At 39.2% G+C, this 18,518-nt stretch overlaps 2 protein-coding genes across 10 annotated transcripts in view; both read left to right on the forward strand.

The window, feature by feature from the left end:
- LOC128890988 (eukaryotic translation initiation factor 4E transporter-like) overlaps window positions 1-10,925 on the forward strand; it is a 14,029-nt gene extending 3,104 nt beyond the window's left edge. For 2 of the 4 annotated variants that reach the window (XM_054150108.1, XM_054150090.1), the window contains exons 2-15: window positions 285-382; window positions 448-521; window positions 632-896; window positions 1,428-2,321; window positions 2,620-2,968; window positions 3,321-3,457; window positions 3,534-3,614; window positions 3,695-3,862; window positions 3,937-4,170; window positions 4,274-4,451; window positions 5,008-5,277; window positions 6,832-7,002; window positions 7,076-7,450; window positions 8,298-10,925. In XM_054150108.1, coding sequence (XP_054006083.1) covers window positions 285-382; window positions 448-521; window positions 632-896; window positions 1,428-2,321; window positions 2,620-2,968; window positions 3,321-3,457; window positions 3,534-3,614; window positions 3,695-3,862; window positions 3,937-4,170; window positions 4,274-4,451; window positions 5,008-5,277; window positions 6,832-7,002; window positions 7,076-7,450; window positions 8,298-8,545 — 3,542 coding nt within the window. In that variant the 3' untranslated portion in view covers window positions 8,546-10,925. The remainder of the gene's footprint in view (window positions 1-284; window positions 383-447; window positions 522-631; window positions 897-1,427; window positions 2,322-2,619; window positions 2,969-3,320; window positions 3,458-3,533; window positions 3,615-3,694; window positions 3,863-3,936; window positions 4,171-4,273; window positions 4,452-5,007; window positions 5,278-6,831; window positions 7,003-7,075; window positions 7,451-8,297) is intronic. The other 2 variants (XM_054150099.1, XM_054150117.1) reach the window with 2 other exon arrangements.
- Window positions 10,926-13,886: 2,961 nt separating this feature from the next.
- Window positions 13,887-18,518, forward strand: part of LOC128890969 (uncharacterized) — a 25,037-nt gene continuing 20,405 nt past the window's right edge. For 2 of the 6 annotated variants that reach the window (XM_054150039.1, XM_054150076.1), the window contains exon 1: window positions 13,887-14,026. The gene's annotated coding sequence lies outside the window, so the exon portion shown is untranslated. The other 4 variants (XM_054150031.1, XM_054150048.1, XM_054150058.1 and 1 more) reach the window with 4 other exon arrangements.

Genomic DNA, 18,518 nt, shown 5'->3' on the forward strand with positions numbered 1-18,518 from the left:
TGTTGGTCCGGTGTTTACAATTTTTACAGATTTTTCTGTGATACAGTTTCAGTAATGGAAATTTTCATGAATTCAGGGTACGGACCCCTTATGTTTAACGTAAGAATGATGGAATCGGTGTTATTAATTTTGTAAGTTAGCTAAGTTGCATCAATGATTTGAAAACCATTCATGTTCTATACTAATATCATGCGGATAAGTTGGTACAATTATTAGGAATCCCATACAAGATCTATCTATCTATGTACATTGAATAGTAATAACATTGTGTAACTATTTTTCAGGAGACGAAGCAATTATATCGATGTCTGTGGCTGGGGAGGTAACCGACACTTCAATAATGGAAGTGGGCCGTTCGAGACCTCAATTCCAGTATTCCAGGGTAGGATATACATTGTATCGTCGCTTCTGTAATGTTCATATAAAAAACAAACTCTTTGTTTACAGGAGGAGTTGATAATGATAAAGTTTCTGCCGTTATCTATGAGGAGGCCCGATTTCTTAGATACCTCGTACAATAAGTATGTTTTGCATTACGTAAATTTATTATTCAAACCGTGTTACTTTACAAACTGTATTCTGATTTTCTCCGATGCTCAATTTCTCATTATGCTTATCTTCTCTCATTAAGTTCGCGCGGTATATGGGATCCCGAACGTTGGCATTCGGGTAGGAAGCGAAGCGATACACCCCCGAAAGACGAAAGGACCGGACGTGGTGATCAAGTTGCTGAAAATCATAACAAACGTCGTAACGGTGATCCACGAGAACGAATCCGTAAAGAACAAGACGGAATAGTTCTGAGCCCTCAACGCAGAAGTTTTAATTCGGGTTGCTTCGTTAACGTGAATCAGCCCTCGAAACGACGACCCGAGAGCCCCATAGGAAAAACAGAGGTGAATTATTCCCCGAAGTATTCGTTTCCAAATATATTGGGAGATGAGAAGAAGGTTAACGGAAGGAATTAGGGTAGGATTATCAACAGTGGGATGGTTTGGTTGAAAGTCTCTGCTGCACTCGGTGCAGTCAGTGTAGAGATATTTTCTTTATTATTTCTCAAGAGTTTAATTACACCTCCAGATGTTAATTTCGACTACCTTAATTTAACCATAATTACACTTTATTTACCGGGAGCCTATTTACAGGATTTTTAATTGCAGTATTTAGTTATTCGAAACAGACTTGGCTTTCGATGTACCTGGTAACAGTACAGAGGAATTGTTGTCAGGCTAGATTGTCATATGCTACCATAGAAAATTCTTTGTTGAATAAAAGCCTGCTTTTAAATAGCTTCTAAATAGGTAGATAAAGTGTTAAATAACGAGGGAGCCTCAAACCATTCCCCTATCTTCTTTCCACCTCCCTATGATACCATATTCCCCATAAAGAAAATAATATATTATTTACAACGTGAAATAACTTTGCAGGTTAGTCATAGGGAACCCGTACGACGAATCGGTAGCGGGAGGATCCTGCCCCGCGACATATGGGACTTTAGACCTGAGAACGAGAAGCTGGAACCTGAACGCGCGGACTTCAGTTTTCGATCCGGCTCGAGCGGGGGCAATTCGATGCGGGATCGCGACAGCAGGGACGCTCGGGATGGGAAGGATCGCGAAAACGTGAGAGAGAGGGACCGCGAGCGCGACAACTTGCGTGAACGAGACGACAGGATCGAGCGTTACGAGCGAAGGTCCTTCGGTCGCGATTACGGGGACAGAGACAGGGATCGGGACAGGGGAATCGAACGGAACGATCGTAACCATCAGCCGGATCGGGAAAAGGACAGGAGGGAAAGACGATTCAGCAATGATCGCAGGCGAACATATAGCGACAATCGCAGCGAGGTGGACGAGCCGGAGTGGTTCAGTTCCGGGCCCACGTCGCAGCACGACACCATCGAGCTGAGAGGCTTCGAGGACATACCCGAGGAAAAGGCTGTAAACAACAATAGCAATACTAAGAATAAGAAGGAAACTCCGGTGCAGAAGAAACGCGGGAAGAAGAATTCTCTGGAGAAGGACGAGAAGCAAAGCGAGAATTCAGCTGGTCCCAAAGGGCGCAGCACGCCGACCGCTATGGATCAACCTATGAACGTCGTCGCGGCGCCCCATTCGCCCATTTCGGAACAGAACGAGTCGTCGTCCCTCGCGCAGAAACCGAATCACGATTCCAGTGAGAGCACCGTCACCGAACAAAGCTGCGAGACGACCGACAACTCGAGCATCTCGAATCAAAACCAAGAGAACAGCCATCCAGATTTCAACCTCGACGAGTTCTTGAAATCGGACACGTTCCCTGGTGTTCCTGGGCTTTTAACTGTAAGATCTTTTTCTTCGTTTCTTCTTCTCGAAGGAGCTCGGTTCGGGAAAACGAGGCATTCGTTTGGGAATTTTTTGAAAATAATTTATTAAGCGGATATTTATGAAACTTACAGAAGTAATTATATAATAAATAAGAAAATCTGCTTGTTAGACAGACGGTCGCAAAGCAAAACTCAGGAGTTTCCCTTCAAAAAATTCTCAAAGTGTGTTTTAAATTCTTCTAGGATAACTTCTTCTAGCATAACTCTTAATTAAGGTTCTTCGTGCTAATTATACGCTGTTATTATTTATTTAGAACGGAGTTGGCTCGAACGGGGGATCTTGTTCGCGATTTAGTCAGTGGTTCAAAAGGGAAAGTCCGGTTCAACAAGTGGACAGCCGCAGAACTTCTATACAGGACGACATATTGAATAATCTTCTTAACGATATCACCGAGCCAAATATTCAGATCCCATCGGTGACCGAGTCTAACGCATACTTCGCTCCTATTTCTCCTGCCAACACGACTACGAACACCACATCTACTACCGGAGTTAAATTATTGGAAATGCTGCAACGTGGGAGTAAACCGAGTCAGAACGGACAAGGGGACGCGACTAGCACTGTCGTACCTTTAATGAAGAGCACGACTATCAAAGATATGGGTGAGAGTTTAGTTAATTTCTCGAATGAAAAGACATCGATTATTCTTATTCTTAATGTTTCGATCCTCAAGTTTGGATTATACGTAAATTGTCGTATTGTATATATAATCGTATATCGTATAATCGTATTGTATATAAATATTGTATATATATATATTATATATAATCTTTGGATTATACGTAAATTTCAGTGTCAAGCTTATCGTGGAATATTTTACTTTATTTTCGCGTATCTGAATTTGTATTCTATTTCGTTTTCTTTGACGACGGCTGTTTAGCGTAGAATTACAAATAGATAATATTTGAACGCGAGATAAAAAGAACGATAGATGATACCGGGCGTTTATTATAGAAGTTGGTGGAAAAGTTGTGCATAGCCTGGAGGAATTAGAAGCAAGTATGCGAGGTGGTGCTCCTCCACCTACGTCTTCGACTGATCAACCTCGTGTAAATAAGACTGAAGAAGATCTCTCTGCTTTTAAGAAATTGGTAATTGAAAAGATGTACACTAACATCTAAATCTTGGGTTACTATCTCTTGTACATATTGTTCGTTTCTCTAACAGCTTGCTCAAGTGACTGGAGGACAAGCTATACCAGCAGCGAACAGTCCCATGTCCCAGAAACAATCTCCAACGTTGATGCAAGTAAGACGATCATGTTCCTCGCGTAGTTTCAGAGATCTGCTTCGCTAGGAACCTTAAGAATTGTTTGTTTTTTTTTGCAGCTGCTTAATTCGCAACTGAAAACCCAACCGATTGCCCCTCAGCAATCTGTCCCCGAGCCAATTCATCCTACGAGGTTTAATCACGTTGGCTCTCTTGGACCGAGTCCGCACTCGGATCAGGCACAGATGCAGCACGAACATCTGATGAAAGTATTACAAATCCAACAGGTTGGCATCAAACATTTTCGTTGGTATTACAAATTTCGAAAGGCAGAATAATGGAGTTGTCCTTATACTAATAGCAACAGAAGCAGCAACAACAACAACAACAACAGCAGCAGCAGCAGCAGCAGCATTCTGATATGTTTTCGATGATGATGGGTGGTCAACGAATCGTTGACAGGAGTCCTTTGCAAATGATGCTTAACAAAGCCCCAACGAGTCTCGAACTCCTTCAAAGACCGGAAGCTCAAGCCATTATTCAAGGTCTTCAACAGGGAGAGATAACTAGGCAGCATCTCATACAGCAATTGCAGGTTTGTTTATAATTTCGATACTATTACTTATTATATTGATTGAAAGATCGTACTTTGTATTTATCGTATGTTTACTTATTTCTATCGATAATATTCTCGACAGAATCCAGCTATGCAGCATCGTCATAGAGAGCTTTTAGTAAATATTTTAAAAATTTATGGCGGCACCACCCCGCGTACAATAAGCCCACATCCCAGCGCACCTACTCCTCAGGATCATATCTTGCAACAGATGTTGTACCAGCAGCAACAGCAAAGGATTCCATCCCCCATGAATAACGGTGAGGTCTATTCACGGTCTATCGTCGACAAAATAGAAGTTGTACCGACTATACTCGTGAAAGATGTTTATTTTTATTAGTTTTGTATATTCGCTTTACCAATACATTCTTTAATATGCTTGTCTGCGGTGTGCCCATCATGGTTCTATCTTTTATCGAATTTTCTCGACTTGGGTATCAAGTATAGATCTTATTACGAATCTTGTAGTATTATAATATACATATTGTGATGTTTGGAATGCAGCGTATTGTCCACCTTCGATAATATCTCCGAATTTGACAGTTAGTCCCGGTACTTTAACGGTACAGCATCCAGGTAGAACATCAAATATAACAATAGTTCTGTTACGTTGCTGCTTTGTATTCTATCCGTACGTTCGTAATGCTCGATCGAGTAAAAGAGAGATCGTAAACGAGATAAAACAATATGTCCCCTTCCCGATCATAGTTGGCCGTTTTCGCTTCTTGTAGTAGCGAAGATACGAAGACACGACGAAGTTGTAGATGAGCGATCTCCATTTGTTTAAAACATGCTTCACCTTTGTTATTTTGACAGTGATGCAGCATAAAGTTCCTTCACCGCGGGCGATCGTAATGCAGGCACAGACTATAATGCAAAATGCTCTGATTAAGCAAAAGTTGGAGGAGCAACGCGAGAACTACCGTAAACGGCAGGACGAAGAAGAACAGCAACAGCAGCAACAAGCTCAACACAGAGCGTCGAGTCCTGTCAACTCTCCAGCGAAGCACGCGATGAGCCCGACGCCGCTCGCTTTTACCCCGACATCAGTGTTACGTAAAATGACTGCCGATAAGGAACCTGAGGGTGCGAATCAGTCTAATCATCCATTAGACAAACTTTTTCCATTCCATCCTACAATTAACGAACATCGTAACAACAACAGTAACAACAACAGTAACACGTCTCAGTACAACAGCAGAACTGCCGCGCAGACATCTGCTTACAGGGCAGTTCAGCTTTTTAACGATAACGCCGTAAAGCATGGTAATACGGTTGATAACGGTCCGTCGCATTCAAATAATTCACGCGAATCGAGTAACATTAATTCGGAGGTGGAGGAATCTGCATTAAAAGCCAAGTATCTTTGTTTTGTGGAGCAAAAGAAAGGTACGGATAACAACGAGAATTTGGAAACGTCGGGCGAGAATAATCACGATCGCGATACTAAAGAGTCCTTAAACGATAATACGCTTATCAAAGAATCGATTACGATAGATGTAAGTGATACTAATAATAATAGTAGTCCTCTTATCCTTGACGAACTATTGACGGAACAGATTGAGGGAGAAACTATGGTAATCGAGAACAATAAAACGATAGGACAAATGCAGATCGGCAATTTATTAAATTCAGCAAATGTCGAGGTTGTTATTTAATTACTGATTGTTTCGTGAATTTCATATATATACATATATATTTAAAAGAAAGAAAAAAAAGGAAATTCGTAAATCTGTGACTATAATGTAAACATTGCTTTTTATTTTTGTATTAAAATGAGTAACGATATTTTTTTTTTGTTTTCCCTCATTTATTTTCGTTCGACACCTCTAACGTGTTTGAAAGCTGATTTATCTGATTTTGGGAAACTACGTGAAACGAGTTTTTTTTTTATTTTTAGTTTTGCTTACGATGCTCGCGTCATTTATGACGAATATTACGAATCAAATTTCTCGCAGAGACCGATATATGAACGTATTGCAAGAGACAAAGTATGTTGAAATAGTTTTAAAATAAAATGCTTTATAAATACATTTCATGCTTTAAGTTTTCCTTTACACATTTTTTTTTCATTTTCCTCTAATGGAATGCTTTGATATGATTTACACTTTTGATGCATGCGCTTACATTTTCTGTTTAAGCTTTGACGATTCGACGTGGAGAAGGGATATTAAATGTGCATGTTCTTGTTTCTGTTAAATCCGCAATAAATGATTAAATACTTTTTAATAATATCATAAATACTGATTAAGGTGTTTGGTAGAAGGATATTAATTTAAAAAGGCAGCATTATTCTCTACCTTGGTTACATGTCGCTTGTCGTTTCATTTGTTTCGTTATTAAACATAAAAAGAAAACAATTGTAGCTTCAACTTAATGACAATTACTATTCCTCTCGGAAACAATTAGTTTAATTTTATACGACATGTTTAACCGGAAATATATGGATATATCGGAATACATTAACAAAATAAACTGTATATCACTTTGTGTACGTGTTAAAAATATGTACAGGAGAAGTAGGAAGTTAAGTTGTTTATATAATCCCTACTATTTTCAATGCCTTGCATTTTCATGTACATTTAATCCTTACGTGTTACTTGTACGCCTTTCACTAACATCCTTTTCGTTTTTACGTAGGCAATAGTAACGATCCATCGAAATTGGCAGCCCAATCGCAAACACCACAGATGCAACACATGCCGTCTGCTGTTCAGTTACTAGCGCAAGGAGCTCTTTCTCGGCATAACACGTTGCGACCACAATCTGTTCAATCCACATGGTCGAATCCACCTGTTAAACAACATCCAGGTACGTTTTCATTCGTATCGCCATGTTTTACATTTAAATTAAAAAGTATATCGCGTACATATTTTTGTTATAGGTCGACCAATAGTGAAAGGCGGCAGCGGGGTTAATCAGTTCCAATATAGCGGAAACACAGATTTCCAACAACAACAACAGCAGCAGCAACAACAACAACAACATAGGACGATTTCAAGCGTGTATGGAAATTCTGCACGCTCGAAACATACCATGACTACACCCATACCGCATCACAATGTTTCCCAATACAATATTGCTCAAAATTCAATGATAAATCAGAGGTCAAACGCCATGAACAACCAAATGAGAGTGCAGCAGGTTCAGTCGCATCTCGCTAACATGCAACATCAGCCCCAGCAGCAACAACAGCAACGGACCCTTAATTCGCAAATGCAAATTGTTTTGAATCAAAACTACAATTCCAGTCGAACAGGTAAGGAAAGAAAGAAGTCCGCAGAATAGGTGTCTCTTTGTAATGTATTTAATTTAAGAAGAACGATTAACGTTTCGTTTTAATTATTTGATCGATATAACTTAACAAACTGTTCGGTACTTAACGCTTAACATTTTCTGTTTATTAACTATAAAATTCTGATCATGTTTGAATAATACGATATCACTTTGTTTGAATGCGCGATAATATTTTTGTATTTTTCGGTACATTGTTACACTAACATTATTATTCTGAAACAGTTTCAGGTGCCTTCCTCTTGCCTAATCAAATTGCATGTAACGGTGTTCAGAAATTGGACTAATTAGATCTCACACATTAGCTGCTTCTCTTATTTAAAGCAGTCTAGACACCATTTATCTTTGGATCAAACTTAAAGTAATGAACTAATGTTCTGGACCGTCCTTATTTCTTACAGCATCAATCATACATCTGTATCATTTTTTAACACTTTCATTTCATAATTCATATTCCATTAGTAACTAGTTTTCTAACTCGGACGCAAAATCAGTTTCGCAAAGCGCTTCGCAATTAAAGAAAATAAATTAGCATCATCTAAAGAAAGTGACTGGGTTTCCGGCTGAAGTAATTAACTCATAGAAAAGAATTATTATTGACGTTTAACCTTAGCTAGGATCTCTTCGAATTATGAAAACATTAGTCGTAATCCTTTTCTACAATTTATTTACTCCTACGGTCGCCAATCTTTTGAATACTATAGATGACGAAAGCATTTATCTTACTATTACCATCATCTCCTTCTATCTCCTATTTCGCTTCTCAGAGGAAGCTGCATACAACGACTAAGTTTAACGAATATATTTCACAGATGAGCGAGTAATGCGGTCACAGCAAATGAACATGCCCGTAGGTCGTCAAACATCGCCAGGTTTAGAGTACGTGGGTACTAACGCTGGGGATCTTTCGCCAACTTCTAATCAATTGGCACGATGGTTCAGTCCAGAACTTCTCGCTCAGGCTCGAGCTGGTAAGCTTCCGGAGCTTGTCCAGGCAAATGTCTTATCGTTGGAAGAATTAGAAAGACTTCAACATGCATCGACTACAGTGCATAATTAGATTAATATTGTACCTTCTCATATTTACAATTTGCAAGCAGAGAATTCTATTGGCAGGTCGACTGCCGCGACAAATTATACCTTTTAAATTTAGATGGCTTTTCATATTAAACACTCAGTATGAAGATTCACTCGTATTAAAGACAAGTCTGTTTAAGTAATACAATATAAAAGTAAACAAAAATTCTGCTTGCATACACAAAGTCATTTAGGTAACGAACCTTAACGGGAGTAAGGTTTAGAGAAGTAATATCCACCCTGGTCAGAAACATTTTTGCACACGATACAGATGGGTTGAGCAGTATTTACTTTTCTAGGGGGGAACGTCCTTTTTTGAGTATATCTTACGACTTATTTGTAACAAATTTTACAAAGCGCGTTAACTGAATGCTACAAATGTACAGAGGATATGGAATAAGATGTAAGATTGAAGATAACTAAAGCGAAGTGAGCCATTTAAAAAGAAGTTTAAACTAACAGCTTTCTACGACAAAGATTTATTGCTTATAAGACTGAGAAACTTGGAAATTCTTATTATTGACTACGAGGAAGTAACGTACTATGTCTCTACACACGCTCTTTCTAAATGGCGCAATAAAGAAAATTATTTGCCTACGCATGGACAGCAAGTTCTTATTTTCAACAAGCTCACATATCTTCGAGATCTGTAATTTACAGCGGCGCTTCGAAATCTGAAATTGTTCGAATTTAATATTATTGTACGTTTTAGCGTTATGGAAAATCGTAACAGCAGTCAGTGATGGTTAGCTTGCGATGTCTTTCGGGCAAATAATATTTACGTAACCTTGACGAAGTTGCAACTCTCTCAAGTACAGTTATCTACGCAGAAAAAAAAGTGTCATATATTACATACTACTTACATTATTGTGGACTACGCGAACAGAGTGAATATTCGAGATAAAATAACGTGAACGAGCACTCATTAGGTCTTGCATTAATTGCAAAAATAAACATGTACTATATACTTTGTAGAAGTGTAACGAGGGTACAGTGTTATTATCATGTTCGAAAGTGGAAGTTAGCAGTTAACCATGGAAGATATATAAAAAGGAAATGCATTTGCAGAATTTATTTAACGAAAGAATAAAATAGAAAACATTTAAAAAGCAAAGAGAGAACATTCCACCGGTCATAGAGGGACAAAATAAATAACAAAACGTGTTTAGCAATTTGAAAGATTCGATATCGATATTGCTGCTAGCATACGTTTACTTTATAATTAACTCGTTATTTTTGTGATTACATTTTTCGTACGATTACGATAATTATATTTGGCCTATAGCAATAATAATGATAGTACAGAACGTTGTGTTCCTTTACTTTTTTTTTTCCGTTACGCTAGTTAATGATTGATATATATGTATACTGGAGTCTCGCATCGGTTGCACGAAATTGCATTTTCTTTAAGAAACAACAGTTGTTCGTATACTACGGGTTATTTGTAATCCTTGAAAAGACGTTATAGAAGCTAATACGACAATTAAAACAAACTGCATTCGCTAAATTATAGAAATCGATCGACTCAAGTTGATCCTTGGGTTCATTTTATAAGGATACTCTATTTCAAATAATGAATATATTCGTACAAATTTCTTGTGCAATGTACAGACGATTGTACATCAAATGTCGATTGGACATTGTAATTAAAGGAACAGTAAATTATGATATAAATACTAAAGAACAACTTAACGAAACTCTGGTTTAATAGTTGTGCAGCTGCGCTGCAAGTTTGATCTTGTGCTATATAGAAAATGCGATTAGATGTTTTGAGGCTCTCTAAGCATTATAATTTTCATTTCATTAATAAAGAAAAATTAGTGAAACACACAATATATTATCCACTATAGTTAGCGATCTCGTTTCTAGTATTTTCATTGTTCTAAAGTATCTCGATATGTCAAAGGTGTAATGTTCAGATCACACTTTCAATTACCTGATTAATCTGTATTCACTGTTTAGACTTGCATAACGCGTCCATAAGCGTGGAAACCATACTATATAAAAGACAAAGACGTTGGAAGTAATTTGCCATGAATGTAATTACTACAAGTACTGCCAACAACAAATGTATTAGTGTTATTAAGTACCAAAAGGATAGACGGTGATATTTGTTCTCAGATATCGCTATCGAGTAACATTGTTGCCTTAGAAGAGGCTATCACAATTGAAATCTATGAAGTTAAACGAGAACGATTTAAAAAAAAAAATCAAATGTTCTTACAAAAAGCAAATTGCATTTACGTTAGACTCCGTTTCTATGAATAGCAACGCTTGACCAATATTTGGTGGAAAACGTTTATTACAAAATTGTAAGGAACTTTTAATTCACTTTTTTAAGAAATAAAAAGAGAGTAATAGTGTTTCCTGCTTTATTAATTATAAACAGTGAAGAGAAAATGAAATTCTGTCCCGTGAATGTGCGGACCCGAAGGTTGTTTCGTAATTCAACAAAAATTTTTGTAAATAATTCAGATCCTAAGCAAACTAAAGTTTATCAGTCCGCGCAAATCGGATTGATAATTTGTAAATAAAGTTACTAAATATTACATTATGTGAAATTTAAAAAAAAAAACATCACAAATAAATACAAAGAACTCTAATTGTAATCATTTCATTTATTTACTGAAGTGAATTGAAATCGAATACGGTAACGAACGAAGTTCAGTATTTGTTTCATGTATTTTATTGCGAAGTATTAACTAAAATAGATGGTTGAAATACAACTACATGTAGGTTTTTTGTACGCTGAATATAATTTTTATAATTTAAGAATAACGAGTTCAAATAGAAATTAAACATTATTTTTTTACCAATATTTTTCGTTATGTTCTCTCATTTAGTTTGCTATTATTTTTATGTATACGATCTTGTAAAATAGTTCCTTAATTATGAGACTATATCAATGAACGTTAATTTAATTATTTATACTAATCGTACATGCAAAACATAATATATAATTAATATTATATATTACATTATAATATAAATTTTTAACGAAAAAAAAGAAAACAGAAAGAATACATTGACCCTTTTTCATTATGTTTATACTTTGTTATCGGAATACACGTAGAATGTATTTCGTTGTCATTTATTTTCTCGTTTGATATATTTAACGTTATTTTCTCCATGCCCGTTGATTTATTTACGTTTGTCATGTATTTGTTGTATTCAAACAAAATTTTATTCGCTAATATTTAAATTTAATTGTAATAAGTATATTATTTATACGTCGAGTTAATTTCATGTTTTATTAATAACCGCTTTATATATTCGCGCCGATAGCGAACGACGATCGGACATGACCTCGGTCGTTTTCGTCGAGTTTCGTGGCTCGTCGGCCGAGAGTTCCCGAGCTGCCCCGAGCGACGCGCGAGGAGAAGGAGAACGCTACGCGAGAGGCAGAAGTTGCAAATGGCGGTCGTCATTATTGCGGAGTCGCCGTACTCGAAGGTGTTCCTCTTTCCTCCTGACGTTATTGGCCTCCGTTACACGGGTCACGTAAATCTGATCAAAAGTCGCGTCGAGTATCAGATACGATTAAATCCGAATGTTCGAGATACTTCGTGATAGTAACAGAGGTAGAGGTAGTAGACGTAGTAAAGGTTAATGGCGGAACAACGGAGTACGAGACTTTGAATCGATTTTATTAACACAATAAAGTTCCATAAATAATCCTGTCCAAGAGATATCGAGATCGTCTCGCGGTAAACGTCTTCGATTAATTCATTTCGCTGGTTTAGACGTAATGGTAAACGATCGTTTGGTAAGTGCAACTCGAAGAGAATCAAGAAGACCGTAGCATATCTTTCGTGTTTATTCGTCGAGCCCTCCAACTGTTAATTAAGAAATTAAGAAAGTTACCCGTCGACCCTCTTTGGAAAACACCTAATAAACGTCGTACTGTGAGATTGGAACTGGAGATCGAAACAATAAAAATCGTTTCTCTCTTCGCTTGGAAGTTATTAATCTTACTGTTTCGTTGTCATAGTCACCCAAAGAGAAAGCCACGTCGCGAATACGCGGACGTGGTAAAAGGTGGGTAGCATATGGCGGCGGAAGATATGCAAGATCCACGTGAAAATCGTTCAGCGTAGCGGCATCGATGGCAGCCATTGTACATCGTGCGCCCTTCAGGCCATCGCGCTCGTTTTCTCGTGAACAAGAAAGGTATATGCCTACCGACCAGAGGCAACCTTTTCTCGCCGCCACATTTCGAAACAGCAGTCGCACAGATCCTCGATCCGTTCGTTCGCGGTACGTAGGCGAAATAGTCGCGCGTTTAACAGTACGGTTGTCGTAACAATGTGTACATATACGTTCGCAAATTACCGACGTGCCACCATGATGAATTATCGTGGGTCGAAAACCAACCGTCATCCCGAGCCTCGAAAGGCCGTTTCGAAGTGCATCGGAAATGTATCGTGTATCGTGTATACAAGTCGTCGTTGCCCAGAGCAGTAACGGTAGAACAGTAAGTTCCGACTAGATCCGTGTCGGGAAACCGTCAATCTCGATCTCGACGATAAATTAACGATTCGTTGTAACGGGGAGTGTGCGTATGTACGATGCGAGGTGAAGTCGACGAGTATGGCTGAGAACGATACTTTTCGTATTTTATTTACCCGATACACTTTGTATCGACCAAAAGTCCAAATCTCGATTCGAAGATGAAGTTTACTGGGAACTTTGTACGAGATCGACAGTTAACAATTGTCGTGTATATATGTTTAATGTCAGAGATTGGCATGAACGTTACGAGAAAAGTCTAGTTCTTAAATAATCGTAGTTAAATTGTCGCAGGAGACACACAACTCGCGTTAGGTTATACCACACGACGATTAGACAAGGATTTATAGCGTTTGAAAAAAATGTTGAATCTTTGGTTGTCGACTGCCCTTATTTTGAATCGATTAAAATGAATCCCTGCGCGACATCCTCGAGTCATATTTTCGCGAGTCCAGGGATCTGTACAGCGCGGAATTAGTACAGAAGAATGATAGGTTTTCGTCAGCCATATTGCCGAGATTTTTCCTCGCGCGATTATCGAGATTTCCGTACACCTGAAGAATCGAACGCGAACACGACGTCTCCGTGCAGCGTGGGAAGTGATGTTTTTTGCTCGATAATGAAGCCACCGGTACGCCGAATCAGTATTTCGATGCTCGAATATTCATCGGAATGGTCTAGTACCTCTGGCCAGTGACACGGGATTATAGAGCGCGCTGCGGAACTTTAGAGAGAAAAAAAAAAAGAAAAGTGTCAGTTCCAACGTAACTGCGACATCGCGAGAGAGTTTTGAGGCGATTCCCGTGGAGTGCGTGCACGCAGGCATGCATCGACATCGGGAACCGTGAGATCTCGTACTTTTTCGAGCCGTTGTGCTGCCGAGGGGACGCAGGACCGAGCGCGAAACGGAAGATCAATGCGTACGGCGATAATCTGCTCTGTAATGTTTTGTCAGGTGTGTCGTCGCGGACAAAGAGTATTTTTGGTAAGGACTAGGCGATAGATCCTCGGTTATCTAACTTTTAAGCAACCCTGTAGAACCCGTAGCGCATCCATCTTGCGAGAAACGGTTTTATTTCGCATTCGTTCGTACCCACGTTAAGATACAGTAATATTCGAATATGAAAGCGTTTGCAGGCGGTACGAAAAATGTATATCATTCGGTTGGGTTCTTCACGGGTTCTGAAAAACACATTCTAACGCTCGCGTATCACGGCCCTTTAGCAGCGTATAGCGTGACCGTGTCGCAATGATACGTCCAAAGTGTGTGTAAAATGAGCCTCATCACGCTGAAAATTCCATTCGTTCGGTCCGTTCGTAGTAATTAGTAGTAATCCAGATTGTCTCGATTTTTTAAACAGTACTTTCGCATTCATTCGGGTCTTACGCAACATACTACCCCGCGTTTAATTGTCCAAGTAGCATAGTATCTCGAGTTAAACAGAGTCTAATAATACTCGTATTCTTCCTAATTCTACGATCCCTGAAATTTGTTAGCGAACCGTCAAGATCCGAATTAAGTTCCAAATTAAGTTCCAAATTAAGTTTCAAATGAAGTTCCGAACGGAAGTCCGGGCTAAATTTCCTCATTGCCGATATAACGAAATGCTCGCTATCTACGCCTCGACATCGTAAACATCGTACTAAACGCGTGGCAGGAGTCGAGACGCGCGAAAGATTCGTAAAGATTCATGGAATTCGCGTTGGAAAGGCGAGAATCGTGTCCGAGACAAGTTGGAGCACTGTCGTAGCCATGTTTGCTACCGAGCTGCTATCTACCGATGATTCGGAATTGCCGCGAAGGTGTCGCCATCTATTTCCTCTCTCGTGAGCCCACGTTGGCTGCGGATACGAGTAAGACCTGACATGAGGAACGTTCCCCGAGGTTTCTCGCACGTTTCGCCGAATTAGCCGGAGCCACGCGTACAGAATTCGATGAAACACGGTCAGGAAACTCGGTACGTACAATAACCATTCCGATAATCGACGATACGAGTTTTAATCGCGACGAGTGACACGCTTAAAGAAAGTCGATCGGCCCTCGTGATTTCAAGGCGAACGAATGGGGCACAAGCGTACTCGTGAACTTGGCGTCCACGGGACATCCTACCGAACATATTTTCAACGTTTCGCTCTTGGAGAGATTTACTGTAGCGATCTCGACTACGATCTCTCGTCAATCTCGACTACGATCTCGACTACGATCTCGACTACGATCTCTCGTCAGTCGAAGATTTTTCGGTCTCGGCCAGTGCATCAGACATTTCGACGGCCACGGGATTCGGCGTCGAAATCACGGTCCTCGGAATCGGTTTCTGTGCCGTGCGACTCCATTATTAAGTTCGTCGAGGACCATCCGACTACGCATGTGCATTTCAACCGTGCGTAAGCCTAAACACCGTGAAATACACCCACGACGGGCGTTTTAATTAATCGTGAATTATCAAACGTACGGTGCCATTTTGGTTCGAATGGCACGCAAACATTCATACACCAACCGTTTTTGTTTCAAGTACACGGTGAACGACGGCTTCGTTGCAAGTCGAGTGAGTTGGAACTATTTAACACGGTGTTTTTTTTTGAGATTTTAGGATCTTGATTCTTATCGCGTTCGAAGCTGAACGATAAGAGCAGTGAGAAGTATTTACGCAAACAAGTTTGGTTTGTCGAACTTGGGAAATTTAAGACACAGTGCCGTGTGTATATTTCCAGCCGAGGGTGAAAGAAACACGAAAATGGCCAGCGGAATACGATATTTAAAAATTCTTCCAGTTTCAACTTGCAAATTGTTACATAGAATTGCCAACCTGTATCATGCGTTACGTTTTAAATATATCTTGAGAAATCTGTTTTGAAGTTGTGGTTTGCAACAACCATGCTCTTTGGGGTACGGTGCGGTGGCTCGAAATTGACCCGCTCTTGACTAGACAATGCAAGTCCATGCATAAGTTAGTCAAAGAATGGCGATTACGCAGGTGCGTCGCAACAATGCACAAGCGTGGAATACGCGAGCCATGTTCCTTTCGATATATCGTCGATTATCGCCTCTATTCCTCGAACGCTATTCGCAGAGGAACTATTTTCCCCCAAAATGGTTATTAAACATAGTTTCAGCCTCGAAATCAAGCGAAACTACGTGAATCTACATAAATCTACACGAATCTACTACACGGAACAGTGCTAGAAATTGCAGTGTTATGAAATAGTGACGAGAAGTTGAAGAAGATCTCAAGGATCGTTGGGCCGAAACGTGATACACAATTCGCAGTGAAACGTTCTCGCAAGTGTACTCGCGCGCGCGTGTGTGTGTGTATGTGTGTGTGTTAATTACGAAATTATATAAACTTCGAAGTTGTTAAGATTTCCGCGACAAATGGTAAATCAGCCTAAAAGTATCCAGAATATTTCAAACGAACGATTCGGAGTAGCTCGATTCGATACTCCCTTTATTTGGAATAATACGATTCCGTTAATATTTTCTCTCGATCTCCCGGGGGCCCTCGGGACCCTTCGAATCTCACGCCTTGGCCCGTTCCTGGGATAGACCACGACGTACCGAGACCGAACACCGTTTCGCGAATAAACGCGAACCTGTATTTCGTATCGTGATGCCTCGGCGAGCCAGATTTTCCATTGTCTACGCGATGAACCGATACTTGCATCAGTTTCTGACACGTTCGTAGTTTTTTTTTTTTTTTCATTTTTTTCTTTTATCTACACGTATTCGGTTGCGACTATGCTGTTCATTAAGCCGTGTTATCGATTGTCCGTGAGAGGACTCGTGGCACGAACGAGTTAATACGGAAACAATCTATAAATAACATCGCGTGGAGGAGGTGGAGGAGGAGGAGGGGGGATTGCAAAAGTAACCGGACGTGGATCGAGACAGGATCGAGAGAAAAAAAGCAAGGAAAATCTGTGCGAAAATGAATAATTGTGTAAAGATGCTATGGGGTTGAGATCGGATGCGAAAAAGTAATCGTTCGGGTTTTCGTTTCACGATTGTACACGCGATCGTGCATTTTTCACGGGTAACTCGAGATGTTACGTAAGCTCTCGTTGGGAAACGATAAATAGCGAGTAATGGGAGAAGGATAATGTTACGTGGAGATTATATAGTTGATCATTTTTAGGACGAACCGACGACAAACGATGGTCGAGAATTGTTTAAGCGGAAGAGAATTAGTGGAAGAAAATTGCAAGATTTTTTACTAGATTTTATACATTTATGATGCTATTTAGAAATATATGTAAAATATACGTAATGTATATCGAGTAGATTCGACAATTATTGTATTAGGTGGACTGGAAAGTAATGTCGTTTTTGCCATCTTAAATACTTGGTTATCGTTTATCAGCTCATTGATTCTCTGGCATTGAAACTTTGCACGCTAGGTGACAAAAGGCTGCTGACAACGAGGGCGATTATATGACGAATTAAAGATAGAGATTTATTGGAAAGTTTGAATTTAATGTAAAAGAAACTACATTACTTTTCGGTCTGCCTAATAATAGTATCGTTTCTTAATTTCGTACAAGTGAAAAATAGTTACTCTGCGAATACCATTCGATGCATAGAGGCGATAACCAGCGATATATCGAGAGGAACACGCCTACTTATGTTTAGCACGTGTTTATCGCATTAATCGACATCATAAATGTAATGAAATCTACTTGTTACATAATACGGAAACGAAAAGAGAAATTTCCTGGCGATTTGAAAATGCGTCTCGTTTCACCACGCCTCGTTTAAAATGAATCGTCGAAATTTTTTTTTTTAAATTACACTTGTGAAAAAGAAAAGGGAAACGAATATAATAATGCAACTGTTAGATGGCACCACCTATTACTTGGTACTATTCATATTTGTCGCGTGTTGTTCGTTAAAATTCAAGCTCCTTTTGCATTTAATATCGTATTCTATATTAGACGTGGAAATTAATTCCGTGCCTTTCTATTCGATCGTTTATTGTTTATTTTTTTGTATTCTAGTTCAAGTAGAAACATTTTCTCGTTTTATTAACACTTTCGACCCTAGTGGTGCATCAGTGAATCTGGTTGCTGTGTTGGCCATATTAGAATTGACACTCGCAGGGATATACAAATAATCTAATAATAATAATAATGTATAATTTATATATTTAAAAGAAAATGAGCAACATTTGCACTGGAACAGATTGTCCTTTCTTATATGGCTACAGCTTTTCGTTCAACCCTTGAACTATTTTCACGAGGGTGACACGTGTTGAAAATTTTAGACTAAACTTGCAAATCACGAGAGTGACACGTGACGAAAATTTTGTGCCCAACTTGAAAATCACGAGGGTGACACGTGTTGAAAATTTTGGACCAAACTTGAAAATCACGAGTGTGACTCGTGATATTTTCGGCCAAACTTGCAAATCACGAATCTGATTTGTGTTATTGTGGGCCAAATTTAAAAATCA

Source organism: Hylaeus anthracinus, unplaced genomic scaffold (genome assembly GCF_026225885.1).
Source record: "Hylaeus anthracinus isolate JK02 unplaced genomic scaffold, UHH_iyHylAnth1.0_haploid 0, whole genome shotgun sequence".
Classification (NCBI taxonomy): Eukaryota; Metazoa; Arthropoda; class Insecta; order Hymenoptera; family Colletidae; genus Hylaeus; species Hylaeus anthracinus.